This window comes from Sylvia atricapilla, chromosome 6 (genome assembly GCF_009819655.1).
Source record: "Sylvia atricapilla isolate bSylAtr1 chromosome 6, bSylAtr1.pri, whole genome shotgun sequence".
NCBI lineage: Eukaryota > Metazoa > Chordata > Aves > Passeriformes > Sylviidae > Sylvia > Sylvia atricapilla.
Genome location: NC_089145.1, coordinates 49757304 through 49773303, shown reverse-complemented (window position 1 = coordinate 49773303; position 16000 = coordinate 49757304). Strand labels below are relative to the sequence as shown.

The window sequence follows — 16000 nt, the reverse complement described above, 5'->3', positions numbered from 1 at the left end:
CCCCTTTTTTTTTTTTTCCCCTTCTTCTTCTTCTTTTCCCCTCCCCGTTTTCTGCCTCAGCGCTACAACTGAGTCATTCTGGTGCCCATGGCTCGTGGGTACAGCGGGCTCCCACTGCGCTCGGCTTTATTCCCCACTTCAGCTGGCGGCGTTTTTTTCGGCTAATGCAGATGTGGGGCTCGCTCGCCGGCGCTTTGTAGCCACTTGTCGAGAAGCATTCGGAAAGCCTTAACTATGCATAAATCTGCAGAGTGAATGTTTTCTTTCATTCACTTGCTCCTATTATTTGATTTCTTGTAGGCCTCTGCGGCAGAAATGGAGAAAATAAGGTAAGTGAGACAGTTTATTTACATCTCATTATAGAGAAGAAATGTTCTGTTGCACAATGCACAATACAGGCTCTTGGAAAATATTTTGCTTAATACAATCAGAGTAGAATACTGGATTGCATGATGATGCAAGGCAAGCTGTGCTTTAGAGACAAAAGAAAAGAAATGTGGTTGTTCTAGTAAGTCTATTTTGCAGGGATGTCAATTGAGAAAGCATGTTTTACACACAAACATGTTTTATTGCCAGATGCAGAGCATATTTGATTATATAAATGTTGTAGCCACTTGTCCATTTACTGCAAGAGCCTGCCATTCCATTTAATGAGGAAAGTGGATCAATAATTCATGAAAAAGCTGAAGAAAATATAGGCTTGACTTCAAAGCATCTAATTAATGTGGTTTGTTTCAATATAGCACTGTAACATTGGTGTTCGATTTTTGTTTTATATTGTATACCAGCCGGATAAATCTCGTCTCCTCTGTGTTTAAATTGTTGTCATACTGTACCAGTTTCTCAGAACATCTCTCTGCTTTAAGCAAAAGGAGATGGGTTTTATAACATAAGTTTTCCATCTCATGTCCTAGTGCAAGTCTGCTTTGTGGGATATTGCTTTCGTGTATGTTGTTGAGAAAGAAAAAGAAAGAAGAAAGCATTCTAGCCCTTTTAATAAATGAATTAAAATTTAGTAAAACCTTGTCTACTAACACATTATCAAAGTGATGTGTAAGAGATTAACTTTTTACTATCCTTTAAATACTTTATGGAACTTCTTTTCATAACCAAATTTACTGGCCATGATCTCACTTGGTTTTATTGGACAAGTCTAAATTCCTTCTCCGAACCTGATAATTCTGGTTAGTGACAACTGTTGTCCAAGAACAACTTTTTAGATTCCTTCAGTTTGGAATGGCTATCCTGAGCTATTAGAAAAGCAGAAAAGTTCTGAAATTCTAGAAATAACTGGGGAAGAAATAGTAAATGTAAAACAGAAATTTGATCAAGTGTTTAATGAATTCTGGGCTGGAAACAGATTCCTGTTTTTCTTTTGAGGCAAAGGAGGTTGTCTCTTACAGTGGACTTGAAGATGCATGTCCAAAAGTTGTTAAGAATGCATTTTTAAAGCACTTAAAGCACTACTTTTGTAGAGGCTCATGACAACAGAAGTATTTTAACTTCTGTGCTGAAGGAGAAACACTATTCAATGCATCATAGATTTTCATGTATTTGAGCACTGTAATGTTAAAGCTGTGAGTTTTTCCTGAGTAATGCCTGAGAAAGTGCCTAAGCATGCAGACTGGTGTCTAATAAAAATTCCAATCAATCAGCTGTAGTGTATGCACACTTGGGTCATGAATGACTCTCTTAGAAGATGCAAGTGAATATATATTTACATGTTTGCTCAATAAGCATGTGTGCACAAATGCAATCTAATACTTGTAATGCATTCTTGAGCATACCTTGGCCTCTGCTTTTAGTCTTGCCTCTTTTACAATAATGGGCTGCAGAGCCCAGGAGAATGAGCAGAATGTAGAGAAAAAAAACAGAAGAATTTTGTATGATTAGAATAAACATTCATAAAGTTCCATTTTCCAAACACCACAATTTTGCAGGTGTCAGGCTTGCTAGTCTTTACCTCAGTGCTCCCTGAGTACCACACAGATAGAAAAGTCAACCCTGCCCCACTGAAATGAAGTAGGAGCTTCACATAAACTCCACAAATAAGGACCAGGCTCTCTCAGAAGTTTGTTAAAGAAATTTTCTGTTATAAATTCTTGTCTGCAAAGGTTGTTTCTGGCAGAGGTTTGTCCCGGTCACTCCAGCAGGTGTGAGGCCAGTTCCAGAGCTCCCTGTGCTCCTATCCAAAAAGCAAACCAAGCTGCGAACCAGCAGGACCCAGTGCAGAAGCTTCACTGCTCTGTCCCAAACTTCTCCAGGCTCCCTGTCAACACTCACTCTCTTGGATGCAAACAGACAGAATCCTTGGCAGTTTAAGGAAACTATCTGGAGTTGTTATCTTAAATAGCTGGTAAACTCATCCTGGAGAGAATGAGATTTTTTTTTTCTAAACTTATCAAAGTGTGATAGCCAGGTAAAAAAAAAAAAAAAAAATTACCCTGTGTTTTAACCACAGTGGCTTCAGAGAGGTCATGAAGAAATATAACCTGAAGCTAGGAGAAGAAAGAAAGAAAAGAGAGGACAATGGCAGGCTGGGAGGAAAGAGGTATTTTTTGTTATACACAGAAACCAGTGTAACATGGAAAAGCCATTCCCACGTGATACTTCATTGCGTTCTGTCCTATCTCCTGTGCCCAGCTCCTGCCCCACTCTTTTTTTGCTACACAATGAGGATTTGCCATCCTACATCACCTGGGATGGTGTTGCCCAAGGGCTAGAGGGTAGATCTGGGGTGCATGAAGGATACAAGGCTCCTGCAACAGAGGGAGGAGAAAGGGGTTCTGTAATGAGCAAAAAGGAAACAAACCTTGTTAAAGAAACAGGACATCAGGAGCAAGGTGCATAACCACAGGACAGTGAAGCCAGGTTGAAAACGTTCAGAGTTAGAGTAACAGAGGTTTGCATTCCATAGTGCTCTTTAAGAGAAGAAAGTCTTTTAAGTAAGAACAGGTGACAGTCCTTGCGAGTTTACAGTTCCAAACATTTTATGAAGGCAGCTCTGTAAGTCTTTGTGTGAGCTTTGTTCATTCTCCAGCCCAGGAGAATGGGGACCCATCTAGGGCACCCCCAGGATTGGGGTAGCCAGGCCCATTCAGAGAGAGGGTTGAATGCAGGAGCCTGAAAAATTGATCCACTGATGGCTCGTGCTTTGTTCAGCCATAAAATTATTGAGCCAGGCAGCACAAGCAATAGTGCAAACTAGTACAAGACTTATTGTTGCATTCCTTTGCTGAGAATCTGTCCAGAACAATGTGATTCGTCTCACATAACGCAGCAATAATTCTTCTTGCAGACCAAGGAGCTGCTGTGACCTGCAATGTCACATGGTGTCCTTTTCGGCAGGGGCTTGCTGTGACGGAGTTATGTGTGGAAGGAGCAGTAGGAAGCAGAGGTGGGAAGTTGTCAGTATTTAGGCTGACACAGGGACACCTTCCTCTAGAAGTAGAAACAAGCAGTTTTGTGCTAAAACTTTGGCTGAAAAAAATCAGGTTTTGCAATGAAATCTACTCACTGTAAATGATTCTTAGCAGTACAGTATTCATTACATCTCAAGGTAGCAATATATGAGGCAGAAGTAAGGCTAACTGCTAATCACAAACCTCTTGAGGATCTGCACTTATGTAGGTTGGCTGTGTATGGTTATAGAGTCACTTTAAGCATTAATTACTTCTGACTCCAACCTTTTAAATACAGTTTTTTGGATCTGGTTCTTTTTCATGTCTATAAACAAGGACTGAAATCTTAGTTAATAAAGTGAATTTCAAATATACTTATACTATCTTATTTTGACTCAACAATGGGCTATCTTTGGTGTATATATGCAAGAGAAGCACAAGCCTTCCAAGCCTGAGGCCTTGTAAGTCTGTGGTGGCTGGCACAAAAATTTGCCAGTACACTGGAAACTACTCCTTTAAGTCAGATTGAACCCACAGAATGGTTATATGTGCAAATGAAAGACCAGTTACACTTCAACTCCAGTACAGACTCCATTCCAACTGCTTCCATTCCATCCTGCTTGAAATACAGGTTGTAATATTCAAACTTTCTAGTGAGGATGATGTAAGGTTTGGCAAAACAGAAATCTGGAAATATTTTATACACAAATATTGACCAGCTTCTTGGGTTCCTCACACTGAAGAATATCTCACTCCACAGGAAATGTCACTTAAAGAGACGGATATTATTCAATAAAAGCATTTTCTTTTTTTTATTTAATACACTCCTAAAATTTCAGTGACAATTCAGAAACTCTATAAATCAATATTCTTAGTTCTAAGCTTTCAAGATCCACAACAGGCTGAACTGTATGTCTAAAAGTACACAAAACAGGACACATCATCACCATCACCAACTGCCAGGCTCACAGTGCCTCTAAGGAGGCTGAGTTTCCACTTTACAGTATAGTCATGGCACTCCTCAGCTGAGGATTACTTTATTTTGGTGGTGTCAGTAGGGGCACTTTACTAATTACCCAGGGATCTCTGATAAAAGTGACCCGTGCCTCAAGGAACCTGTGAGCTAACATCTTCATTTCACTGTAGTCCTTGTTTCAGAACATATGAAAGCAAAGTGGTTTGTTTTGCACACACAGCTGGTAGTAAGTCAGCAGCTTGATCCAAGTCTCTTGAATTTTTAGACTTGGACTTTTCTCAAGCAAGTTTGAGTTCATCTGTGGTAAGGAAGGAATACTGGTTTCTTCAAAAGGAAGATCAGAGGCACATGCAGTTCTAGAGAAAAGCCTCTGCCATGGTTTGCTGGAAATGTAAATACCTTCTTAAATACCCACCTGATCATGCTGCCTTCCTTGCACTTGGTATAAATATAGCCCTCTTCATATGCTAATGAGCACACTGCAATTTCCTGCCATTCCCCACCTTGTCCTTATTCCTCTCTCAGGCTGTATCTACATTAATTTTATCATATACTTAAACACAAGGGGAGGATTTTTTTTCCTCAGAAAGTTAACAAACAAACATGGTTTACTTCACCCTAGGTCTGATCTTCACATCCACAGCTGATATGCTGGGAGCCACTGTCTTGTACAGAAGCAAAATGCCACAGGACAGCAGCAGGGCTGTGCAAGAAGCAGCTCCACCATCTGCTCAGCAGTGTCTTCAGGCTCTAGTTGATGCTGGGATGTGAAACCCCAGCTGCAGGCACAGGCAAAGGGATGGAACAGGGCAAGCTCAGAAGAAATAGAGCATAGGGAAATGCTAGCATGAAAGGGCCATGAGTTGGGGGTCATTAGAGGTGATGGTAAAAAGTCATCAAGGTAGGTAAATTTTGGGTGCATTCTGAAAGATAAAGAAGAAAAGGAAAAGGATAAAAAAGCTGCCTAACATATATTCCAGCAGGTAAAACAGGTTTTAATTTTTTTCTCTGTTTTGAAAGCTGTTTTTATCTGCCAGGCAGTCCCAGCAGCAGTGACAGCCCTGCAGTGCTGTTTTCAGCACATCTGGTTTGTTCATGCTGCCATCCAAGGTGTGACTGTAGCTAAAGCATGTCTCTCTCTCCCTCTGAGACTGCACTCAGTTTTGAGTTTGGTGGTTGTCAAACATAGCAATGGGAGCAATGGACACGCACAGAGATATTCACAGCCCCCAGGGGAACTATATCCCTGGGATTTGGGTTGGCTGAGGCACAGAGCCGTGCTGATCTACCTCTTCCAGTACCGCTGAGAATTTCGTGAGTGTTGTCAGAAGCACAGTATGCTTGTGCAGTTTATCATACCTAATTTCCACTATTATTATTGCCTGTGCAAGTCAGTCAAACCAGCACTACTTCAGCTGAGGAAAGGGTGTTGCAGCTATGCTGTCCTACAGTCCTGTGCCCTGAGCTTCTGTCTGCTGCTTAGAAGAACGATCTAAAAGGCAGTGATGTCAGCAGGCAGGGAATGTCCCCATCAGCAGATGTAACAAGCATCCTCTAGTTCTAGATAAATACTGAGTGAAGCAAAAGCATCTACCAAACAAGAAACATGACAGAAACAGAGGGCAGAACAAATTCAAGTTGAATGAGACCAGGTAGAGCTGTGTAAAGTGGCCTGCAGGGACAAGTGGGTGATGAGCAAACATCTGAAGAGACCAAGGAAGTAGGTAGGAGTAGATGAGCCATGCCATCAGCCAGGAGCTGCAATGAGTCATGGGGAAGAGGCTGGACCTCAGTGATGCCTAGCTTACAAATAATGTTCTGCCTACCCCTTTCTTGCAAGGCAAAATGCATCACTGAGCAATGCCATGCACTTCTCAGAAAAGAGAAATAAATTAAAAGAGGCATTTTGGACAAGTATTCAAGAAAAAAAAGGAGGAAAATTCCATTTTGCTTGCAATAAGTTTGGAACTTTGTCTCACGAGGAGCAGAACTTACAGAACAGTTTCATTTTTTGTTGTTGTTGGGCTCTCCCCCTTCAAGCTCCAAAGTCACAATTATCCATGATTCTATGAAATTCAAAAGTGGGGAAATTGGATGCATCTCCTTTATTGCTATTAAGCTTCAGTTTATGTAAGCAATTTGACCAGAGCTACTGGGGGTATGTGCTGAATACTGAAAGCAGCAGCTTGCAAAGAAAACAGTGGCAGCAACTGCAGCAGTAACAAAACAATCTTATAAGCTGAAGAATGTAAGAGGTTTCATGCTATGAACCCCAGATGGTTCAAGGACAGTACAGTTCATGAACTGCACTTGAGTGTGCTCTGTGATGAAATCAAGTAGATTTTGAATGCTTGCTGCTGCTACAGCTCACAGACTGATGAAAGAATGGAGATAACTTGTCTGCAACTCTTTATTACAGGCTTTTTGCAATTTCCAGCTCTGCTGCTGCTGGCATGGCTGAGGCAATTTAATTTACCAATCAATTCTTGATTTACACACAAGTGACTTCAGAATGCATTCAAATAAAAACTGTATCACCACATTTGATGCAGTGCTCGTTAAAAATCAGAAGCACCTGAAGTATATCAGAACTGTTAAGCTTTTCACATTAAAAAAATTGAAAAGACTGAATTATCTTTGTTTTGGTGATGACCTAAAGCCAGCTTAGCAAGAAGTACAATGTGCTGAAAAATAGACAGCAGATAGTGAGGTGTAACCATGCTTTTTGGACTTCATGAATGTGAACATCGTATAATACACAGAGCCCTCCAGCAGAACAGCAGGATCATAAGTTCCTGCAGCTCCTTCAAGGGTTTCTCTCATGTGTGTGACTACTGCTCATGTGAGCTGCACAACTGTTGTTACTCAGCTCTTCCAGGAGAAACATGATCCACCTCACTGGACAGTGCAGAGACACTGCACATTTCTTCGTAGTAATGTTTGCATTGGGATAAAAGTGAGGGCATGTCACACGCAGCTCTATCCTTCCTTAAAGCATGACTTTCTTCACATATGCCTTTTTTTAAGCTCTGAAAATCATTAAAAAATCAACTTGTCACCGTGTCAGCAAAACCAAAACAGAAGTTGTGTTCAAGTGAACATATACACACAACTCATGCAGCAGACTTCCATCTAAGAGACAAGCAGTATTCGAGCAGCGTGTTGTTGGCACAGCAGTGGCTGATTTACTTACATGACATTCTAGGACATCATGACTGTACAAATGCCATTTCAGCTGCTCAGAGCAAAATGCAAATTTTTACCACCTTGCCTTGATTTTTCCCATTTTCAAAAGAAGGAGGAGGATGTCATAGAAAAGAGGCGTTTCAAACTTTTTTGGAAACCATTGAGCTCTTCAGGGAGTCACTGCTGTTCTACAAAGACCCTCATGTTCACAAGAATCTCTCATGACTCAGCAGCTCCAAATTGCTGCCTTCTGTTCAAGACCAGTTTCAAATCCATGTGAGAGCAAAAGGCCTTAACTCTGAAGCTTCCATACAAATCAGGTCAAGCACATGAGCTCATTTTATGTTTCTGTTAGCTGGAACTGCCATTTAGACAAAAGGAGCAGTTTAAGAATTTGCTCTCTTTTTGAGGCATTCCAAGAACTGTACCGGAATTCTGAGCAATGAATGGCTACTTAATCTTTTCCCTTGACACAGCCCAAAGAGCTCATTCTTGCAGCAGACAATTTGAAGGGAGAAGCAATCAGCACTCCTCTTTTCTGTGCTTTCTAGTTTAAAGAGTATTAAATCTTTCTGCTGCTATTTAAGTCAGGGATGCTGGCTTAACTAAGGTATTGCACAAATTAACACAGTATTCAGTACTTCACCTGTACAGAGTAGTCTAGAGACAAAAAAAGAAATTGCCTATATATCTGCATAATTGGCCTTACTGCTAAGAAGTTCTACAGATGTAGGTGTTTGAAATTACATTTAAGTAGCACTAAATGTGTGGCACGTGACTTTGCATGCATGTATTTAACTAAGTTTTTAAGTGCTGGCTCACTTGCCCTTTGAGGTATGATTTCTTCCTTTTATGAAGCCTATCCCTGTCCTGTAACAAGGAAGACTTCCAAGGAGTTAATCAGAAATAGTCCAGACCAAGGTGTACCAAGTACATTCCAAGATTTAAAGCAAATCCATGAGTGGCTGAAAAATAAATATTTTGCAGCTGTGCCTGATATGCTTATCAATTCAGTGTGAAACTAGTAATGAGGTATATTCATGGACAGCAACTCATGATGAGGCAAGTGCTGTTTTCTATAGGGAAATTGGATTTTTGAGGCTACATTCAAACTATCTATAACACTAAAACAGTTCTGTTTGAATTAAAAATAAACTATGTTTATTTTTGACTCTCAGCTTATGAATAAAAAATATGCTTTTATTTTTATTTGCATTAAGATTTAGACTTATAAGAGACCAAGAAATAAAGAAGGAGATTGAGTCAAATACTCTGAAGACTGGGCAAAAATGAGAAAAACAGCAAACTAGCCCAAAGCAATGTAAGTAGAGTGATGAAAGACAGAGTAGCAATAATATTTAAGCAATTACTTGGAAAACAACAGCACACCTCAAAACACAGAAAAATTTATCTGTCCCAGTCACAACACTGACCAGGAAGTTTTTACACAAGCCCAAATGGTTCTCTGTCCTACTCCTTTCCAGTGCTGAATTCATAGACAGGCTGTTGCTAAAAGGGGTGCATGACTGGCCTGGGTTATCTTTGTCCAAATCTGCACAGCAGCTGGCCCTCAAATCCCACTTTGCCATCTCCTTGCAGCTCTGCAGACAAAGTGCTGGGCAGAGCCATGTGGCAAAGGAAACACCTGGACTCTCAAGCCCCATCAGCAGCAAGACCCTGACAAGCTTGAACTTCTCCAGTTCCCCTTCAGTTCTGAGCCTTCATGAGCCTTTGGAAAAGAAATACATTTCCCAGTTTATCCCAGTTGTTACTGTACCAATGTCACCAAGTGGGATGGGCACGAGGGGCAGGTTTCCAGGTAGATTTTCAGCCCACATTTTGAGATGTAGTCTAGAGCAGCCCAGTGTAGTGGTTTGAAAGAAAACCAAGTGAGAGGCTCCGAGCCAAAAATACAATTCAATGAGAAAAAAAGGGAAAAGACGTAAAATAAAATAAATGCAATAATAAAAAGACCACTGACAGAGTCAGAATATAACCTGAGCAGGGTGATGGAAGCTGTCCAAGTGAGGTGGTCTTCCTGAAGCAGTGACGTTATAGAAAGATCTTGTAGAAAGATCTGGTAGTGCTGGTCCTCTGGGAATCCAGTGAGTAAGCACTGGCTGTATTGTCCTAAAGCTCAGCTTATATCCAAGTGAAAATGCTTGGCTCCTCCCCATGGGTGGAGCATCTCACACTGGGATGATGAGTCATACAGGAGGTCCTTGATGGCCCATTAAAGAAAGATAGCTCCTGGAGGGAGTTATCTATGAGTCATGGGGCAAGGCATTGATGGGCCATTAACTGAAGGCACCCCAGAGGGAGGAGGGCCTGGGAAGAGCACTGCTCAACAATTGGATTCATCAGTTCTTGAAGATAGTGACAGGATACTTTGTGCACATCCTATACTTCAACCCAGGACACCCAGTTAATGCCAGTCTTTGCTCTGGAGCCCCTAGATATCTGACAAGCTTCAGCAGGCCCCCAGGTAAACAGGGCTGATAAAAGTAATGTCAATGATGGAATTTTCTGTTTTCTCACTTGTGGAAGGCGAAGCAGTAATCTTGCTCTGCAGCTGGGACTACTGCAGCCTGCTTGCTAAAAAGACATTCCCAACAGAGAAGTCTCCCAAAGCATATTTTCATGGGCTTTCGTTCCTGATTTATTTTTTCACGAGACACTGACAGTGTCCTGTCTTTACATCAAATGTTTTTATAAAACTCTTTCACTACAGAAGGGACCAAGAGCAGGAAGCCTCTAGGAGATACACAACAGATCACAGTTCCACGTGAAGGAAGGACCAAAAGTCTTGGCTTTTCCATGAAGAAGGTTAATTAGGCCTTTGTATAATTCAAAGGGTAGCTCTGGCAACAGACCATATGAGCAGGAGAGGGAAGAAATGAGTCACAGGTAGAGGAGACTGACGTGAGTTTCTTTGGGCCAAATTTATCTGACCTATACTGTTTAGTAGCAAAGCAACTTCCCTCCCTCTCCGCCCCACTTCTCTCCTTCTCAATCAACAAGAGAAATCACAACCTAAAAGTCAGGATTTTTTTTTTCTGAGAAATTAAAAATGCATTAAATTATAGCACTAAACATGTACTCTGCTAACAAATGTCACTTCAGAGGACTAAAGCTGTCTTGTCTACTGCATATAATGCAAAAAAGTTCTAGATAATGGTAACTTCTGAAGACATGAACATTTTTTTCCTCCACCTTGACAAAGCTGTTGGTGCAGATTTTTATAGTAACCGTAGACTTCAACTTGCTTTCCTATAAACTGTGTTGTGCCTTTTAAATTGATAAAGCCTCAGCAGATTCACTTACCAGAACTGATGGGCTTCACATGCTGTGACCTTCTGGAGGGTTTTCTTTGCAAACTAGAAGTGAATATCATCTAAATGTAAAAGAAAAAACTCCAAGAGAGATGTCCCATTAATTCCAGCACACAGTGACTTGGAGCTATTTGAGAAAAACAGTGTTAATCTAGGTAGTTTGGGTCAATGCACTTTGCTTTTAAGAAAATTTATTTTCATCTAAAACCATCCTTTTTTTTTTTTTTTTTAATGCAGTGATAACCCTCCCACGGTCCAGTGTAAAAAACAACTTTTACTATAACCTAAGAGTGTGAAGCAAATAAGAGTCATTTTACTTGGGCTCAATGAACATGGAAATATTGTGTTACAGTTTTGGTAGTAAAATTTTAATGAATGCTTTTCAGTAACACTGTATGGACTGGACCTCTCTACTGTGGCTTTGCAGTTACTTCGCATTCTCATTTCCATCCCCCAAAGAGAGCTCCAAATCCTAAAACAGTATAAACTGAGTCTACTAGGATTTTCATCTCAAGGTTCCTATAGCACTGAACTACTAATTACTATGGCAGGCAGAGCAGACAGTTCTGATCAAATTGCCAGCCTGGATTTGTAGACCATCCTGTCTCCTTATTCATCATCTCTATAGGCACAATATTGGGAAAGATCTTAAGGTATAAATAGACACAGATATGGTTGCGTGCTGAATTCTAAGTAACTGAATGAATCCATTACTGCAGCCTTGGAGGACTCCAATTTTTTCCCAGAACTGCAACTCCTTTTTGAGTGTTATCTACCTCATTATGCATAGATTAGTTACATTACATATTGGTTTGCACAGACCACACAGAAGCTGAAGAGTTTGCTACAGTTTTGCAGCTAGATTAATGTAATTGGAAAGAGACTGAAGAAAACAACATATTCATTTTTCTAAAAGGCTATGCTATTTATACATTTTTACATCCATATAAACAATAAAGCACTCACATGATACTCCTGTCATTCATATCCAGAGTGTTTCCAGCTATAAGTCTGCATTCATGCACCCATAGTTGGCATACAGCTGCAGCATGGATTTATGGCACAAATTGTTTCCTTATACTTTTGTTGTGAGCCACTGAATTGGAGACTGGTTAACTACAACTTTCACAATGACAGCAGGCATTGTTATTAACAGCAGAATCAGTAAAATCAACAAAAACTGTTATCCCCTTACTAGTGGCAGATCTTTTGTAGAAAGCTGTTAGCTGCATTTTCTATTCTTACCCTGGCTACTTTCTTCAGCACTAGAAATTAGGGCATTGGCTTGCAGAGTCATTGCCAAATTTAAGGGCAATTATGCAATGGATAAGGGAAGAATGAGAGGTCAGACAATGTACCTCTGCTTGAAATGCAGGTGCTGAAGGTGCTGCCATGACTGAGCTGAAAATCTGGACTGAGGTCCAAAGATCTGATGGTCTTGCTCTGCAGACACTAGTTGGAGCCACAGTCATTAGGATACTCTCTGAAGCACCATCAAAGTTCAAAGGATTTCCTTCTCTTTTTTTTTTCTTTTAATTTTTTGAGTACTAAGTCACAAATTACCATCTCCTCACAGAACACTCACCACTCTTTCCAGAGTAATGAAGAGTTGGAGTTAGAAGCTGGCAATCTTTCACGGGCAATGTGTCAGACTGTATTTTTTTTCCTAATTTAGTTTAAACATGTTGGTAGACAACATTGAAAAGCTGGGAGCCACTGCCTCTCACAGATGCTTCCATCAAAATGCTGTGGATCCCGAATCCCAGCCCTGTGCTGACCCTGTCAGACTAGCTAGCAGAAATCCCCCAATTTCTGCAGACCACTGGGAGCCCTTTTCAAGGAAAATTTTATAAATGTGCAGAATACTGCTTCTATTTTTTCCCCTGACTCACTCATTCTGCATTGCTTGACATTTTAACATATTGCCATATTAACCACCAAAAGTCTGATCTATGAGCATGACTTCAAACGTGTATTTACAAGAGTAGAGATGCAGTGGCATATGGACCACCAGCTGGTGAGAAGTAAGAATGGTACTTTGTGCAGCTTGAGTCACTAAGCAAATTTTTTAAAAAAACCAAAACATCTCTACAGTCAAAAAGTTAGAGACAAAAGCTTGGTTTCTTTGAACTGGAGTACTTTGAAAGGACAACTGCAACAAGGCCCGTACTGAGGAAACACAAAATCTGGAGGCATTAAGTAAACTAGAAGTTATGTTGTTTATTATAAGAGGTGTATGCAAACAAGGTGCTTCCTGCCAAGGCTGTAAGAAGTAGTACCGCAGAGGGAGTGATGTGAGACAGAAAAAAAGAGTGATGACAGTCTGTTCCTCTGGAACAGGAGGAATAAAAATCACTCTGAGACCGAGGGTGACACTGGGGGAAGTGTCTTTTTTATTGAGGTCATAACCACCTACACTCAAATGCAGAAGTCTCCAGCCTTTCTCCCCACCTCTCCCTAGTCTTGTGTGTTTTTCTCATGTGTTTCCCACCCATTTGCCTTCTGGAGGAATTCTTTCCCTGCTCAATCAACAGCTTCCCCCTTTCCCTCCCCAAATGTTGAGTTAGGTCTGCAGAACATTAGCCTCTGGTATTTCCTACCCCAGCAGTTTTTAAGAGATTAATCTCTTATTTAAGTCATCTCAGTTTGATTGCTTCCAGGAAGCAGTGTGCTCCTAATCTGACCCTCAGACTATTATTTTTCACCATATTACTCCAGAAACAGCTGAAAACTCCATGCCTAAGGACATGCAACTTTTACAAACATTATTTTTCATCTAACTTTAGACACTGAGGTTTACTATTCTGCTTTAATGCCAGTCTATTTCATTATCCTTTTCACTCTTTGTTTTTCCCTTGAAGCCCAGCTGAGGAGAAACCCAGGTTTCATAGGACAGTTCTGCAGTCTCTGTTTGCAATGCTGCCAACCACTGGTCCCCCTCGCCTGTGCTCTCTTGCCAGCCCAGGAGTTGTTCTGTGGCTTTCTCAGAGCTTCAGAGAAGTGCAAGAAGAGGGAGTCTCCTGCAGGTCCATCAATGCAGCTGCTAATCAGAAGCTGTTTTTCTATAACTGTGAACTTTTTGGAGAAAGTAGTAAACAGAAAATAATAATAATAATAAAAAAACAATTTGGCAAGTGGAAAGATACACAGATAAACAGATAAACACTTTTTTTTAGTAATGGGGTAGGGAGACTGAGAAAGAAAGGCCTGTTCCTTCAAAAAAATAGAATATTGTGTGGGGACAATTAGATAACAATATAACTAATTACCAAGATAATTTTCTTCATGCTGGAGCACCAAATAGCTGAAATACAGAAGCTGCTGAGAGCATTTACTATAGTAAATTACTGAAATTCTTCTCATGGTTTATTTTGCTGAATTAGGTACTAAAAGGAGTGTGTTACATTATTTCTCTATTGACTCTTCCACATGTGATTATTTATTATTAGATGCACAAGTACAAATCAGACAGGAAGGTCAAGTTACTAATGGTTCTCGTCAGCTGTAGAGCATTATTGGCCCTCTAAAGGTAGACACATTGTTTACCTGCATAAAAAGAGTGATATGAGTGGTCATTAAAGTACTTGAACATCAGTCTCATTTAAAAAAAACCCCTCTAAACCAGCATGCAAAACATTCACATTGTAAATGTTGTACTGGGTTTGTAATGTAAAGGAAATTAAAAGCATACCTTTTTGCCTTCCCTTCCCTGAACAAAGAGCAGAGGCTCAGCAGTGAGAGACAGAAATCTGAAATCATTGCTTACACTGTGTAGGTTTGTTTGACCAACACAGGAACTTTTGGGCTTCTAGATGTCTCAGGAACCCTCTGTGGCTCCTGCAAATACTTCTGGCTTCTTAAAGGCAAGGTTGAGAACAGCTAAGCGACTTCTCCAGGGTTCTTTGACAGGTTTCTGTCAAAGCCAAGAGACCACATGCAGGGTTTTTTGTTTGTTTTGGTTTGGTTTTTTTTTTGTAATAAGATAAAGAGGGCAGAGAACATAGAACAAGAGAGCAAAGTTCTTGCTCCAGGAGCAGAATAACCATTTCTGCAATGAGTAGTTTCAATCTGCTAAGGAGCAGGGACAAGTTCCAAAGTAGAACATCCCTCAGCAAAATCAAGATGCTTGTGGAACTGGTTACTTCTTCCCAGTCTCACAAATGATTTCAAAAAGACCGTTTTTCTTCTCATTTCCTTTCCACAGCAGACAACCCTTCAACCCTTGTGAAGAAGGATCCAAAGACTTGTTCTTAACTTGACCCAAAGTACAAATAATCCCCACAAAATCACTGCTACTCATTGCACAGATGCAAGCTCTTAACATCACTTAGGGGATAGTGGATAAGCATCATTGCATATATTCTTGCAAGAAAAATACTATTAGCAGTATATTTAAGAGCTAAATCCACCACCAGTGTGAGTGGACTCAGCTGCATTCAGATCAAAACAGCTACTGTGGTTTCTACAGGTAATGTTCAGAATTATCTATTCCAATGTTTTCCTGTGCATTATAAAAGGTCATCCTATAAGGAGTAAAAAACAGTGTGAGATGAAGGCAATTACCATGACTTCAGTTTCAATAGTGGAGTTTCTTCCCCCCTCTCTTTCTGACACCTTTCCACTTCAGGGAGATAAACCCAGTTCTAGCTACTAGATCTATGCCCTTTTCAGTTTATGGTAATTGCTGTTGTGTAGTGTCAGACTACTAGGCCCTCTGCTCTATCCTTCCCATTTTGTGCAGGCAGTAGGAGAATTTTCTTTTGATTTATTCTTCTAATAACTTCAACGATGTCAGAATATTAGAACTGCCTATTATCTAAAGGTTGCTTTGCAAATTCATTTAAATGAAAATGTAACTGTTCAGTCATTAATGCACCGAAAGAAGTTGTGGTTAAAGGAGGAGATGGATGGTTTGGAAGCTTATCAATTACATTTAAAAGCAAATTATCAGTGACAGAATATAGGTGAAACAGTCAGCAGAAGAAATGAAAAGACAGATTGGGATATCAATCAAAGAGACTTTCAGATCCTTTTTGCAGGGCTGACAAAAGTAGGCATTTAGAGGGATGTAACAAAGCAAAGAGATTCTTCTGCCATCTGGGAAA

The 16000-nt window shown here is 40.4% G+C and overlaps 1 protein-coding gene across 2 annotated transcripts in view; it reads left to right on the top strand.

Annotated features, from left to right (window-relative positions):
• The window catches only part of BEGAIN (brain enriched guanylate kinase associated), a 161311-nt gene that overhangs the window by 45212 nt on the left and 100099 nt on the right, over positions 1-16000 (top strand). For both annotated transcript variants that reach the window (XM_066321893.1, XM_066321892.1), the window contains one exon: positions 301-329. In XM_066321893.1, the coding sequence (XP_066177990.1) occupies positions 301-329 (29 nt within the window). The remainder of the gene's footprint in view (positions 1-300; positions 330-16000) is intronic.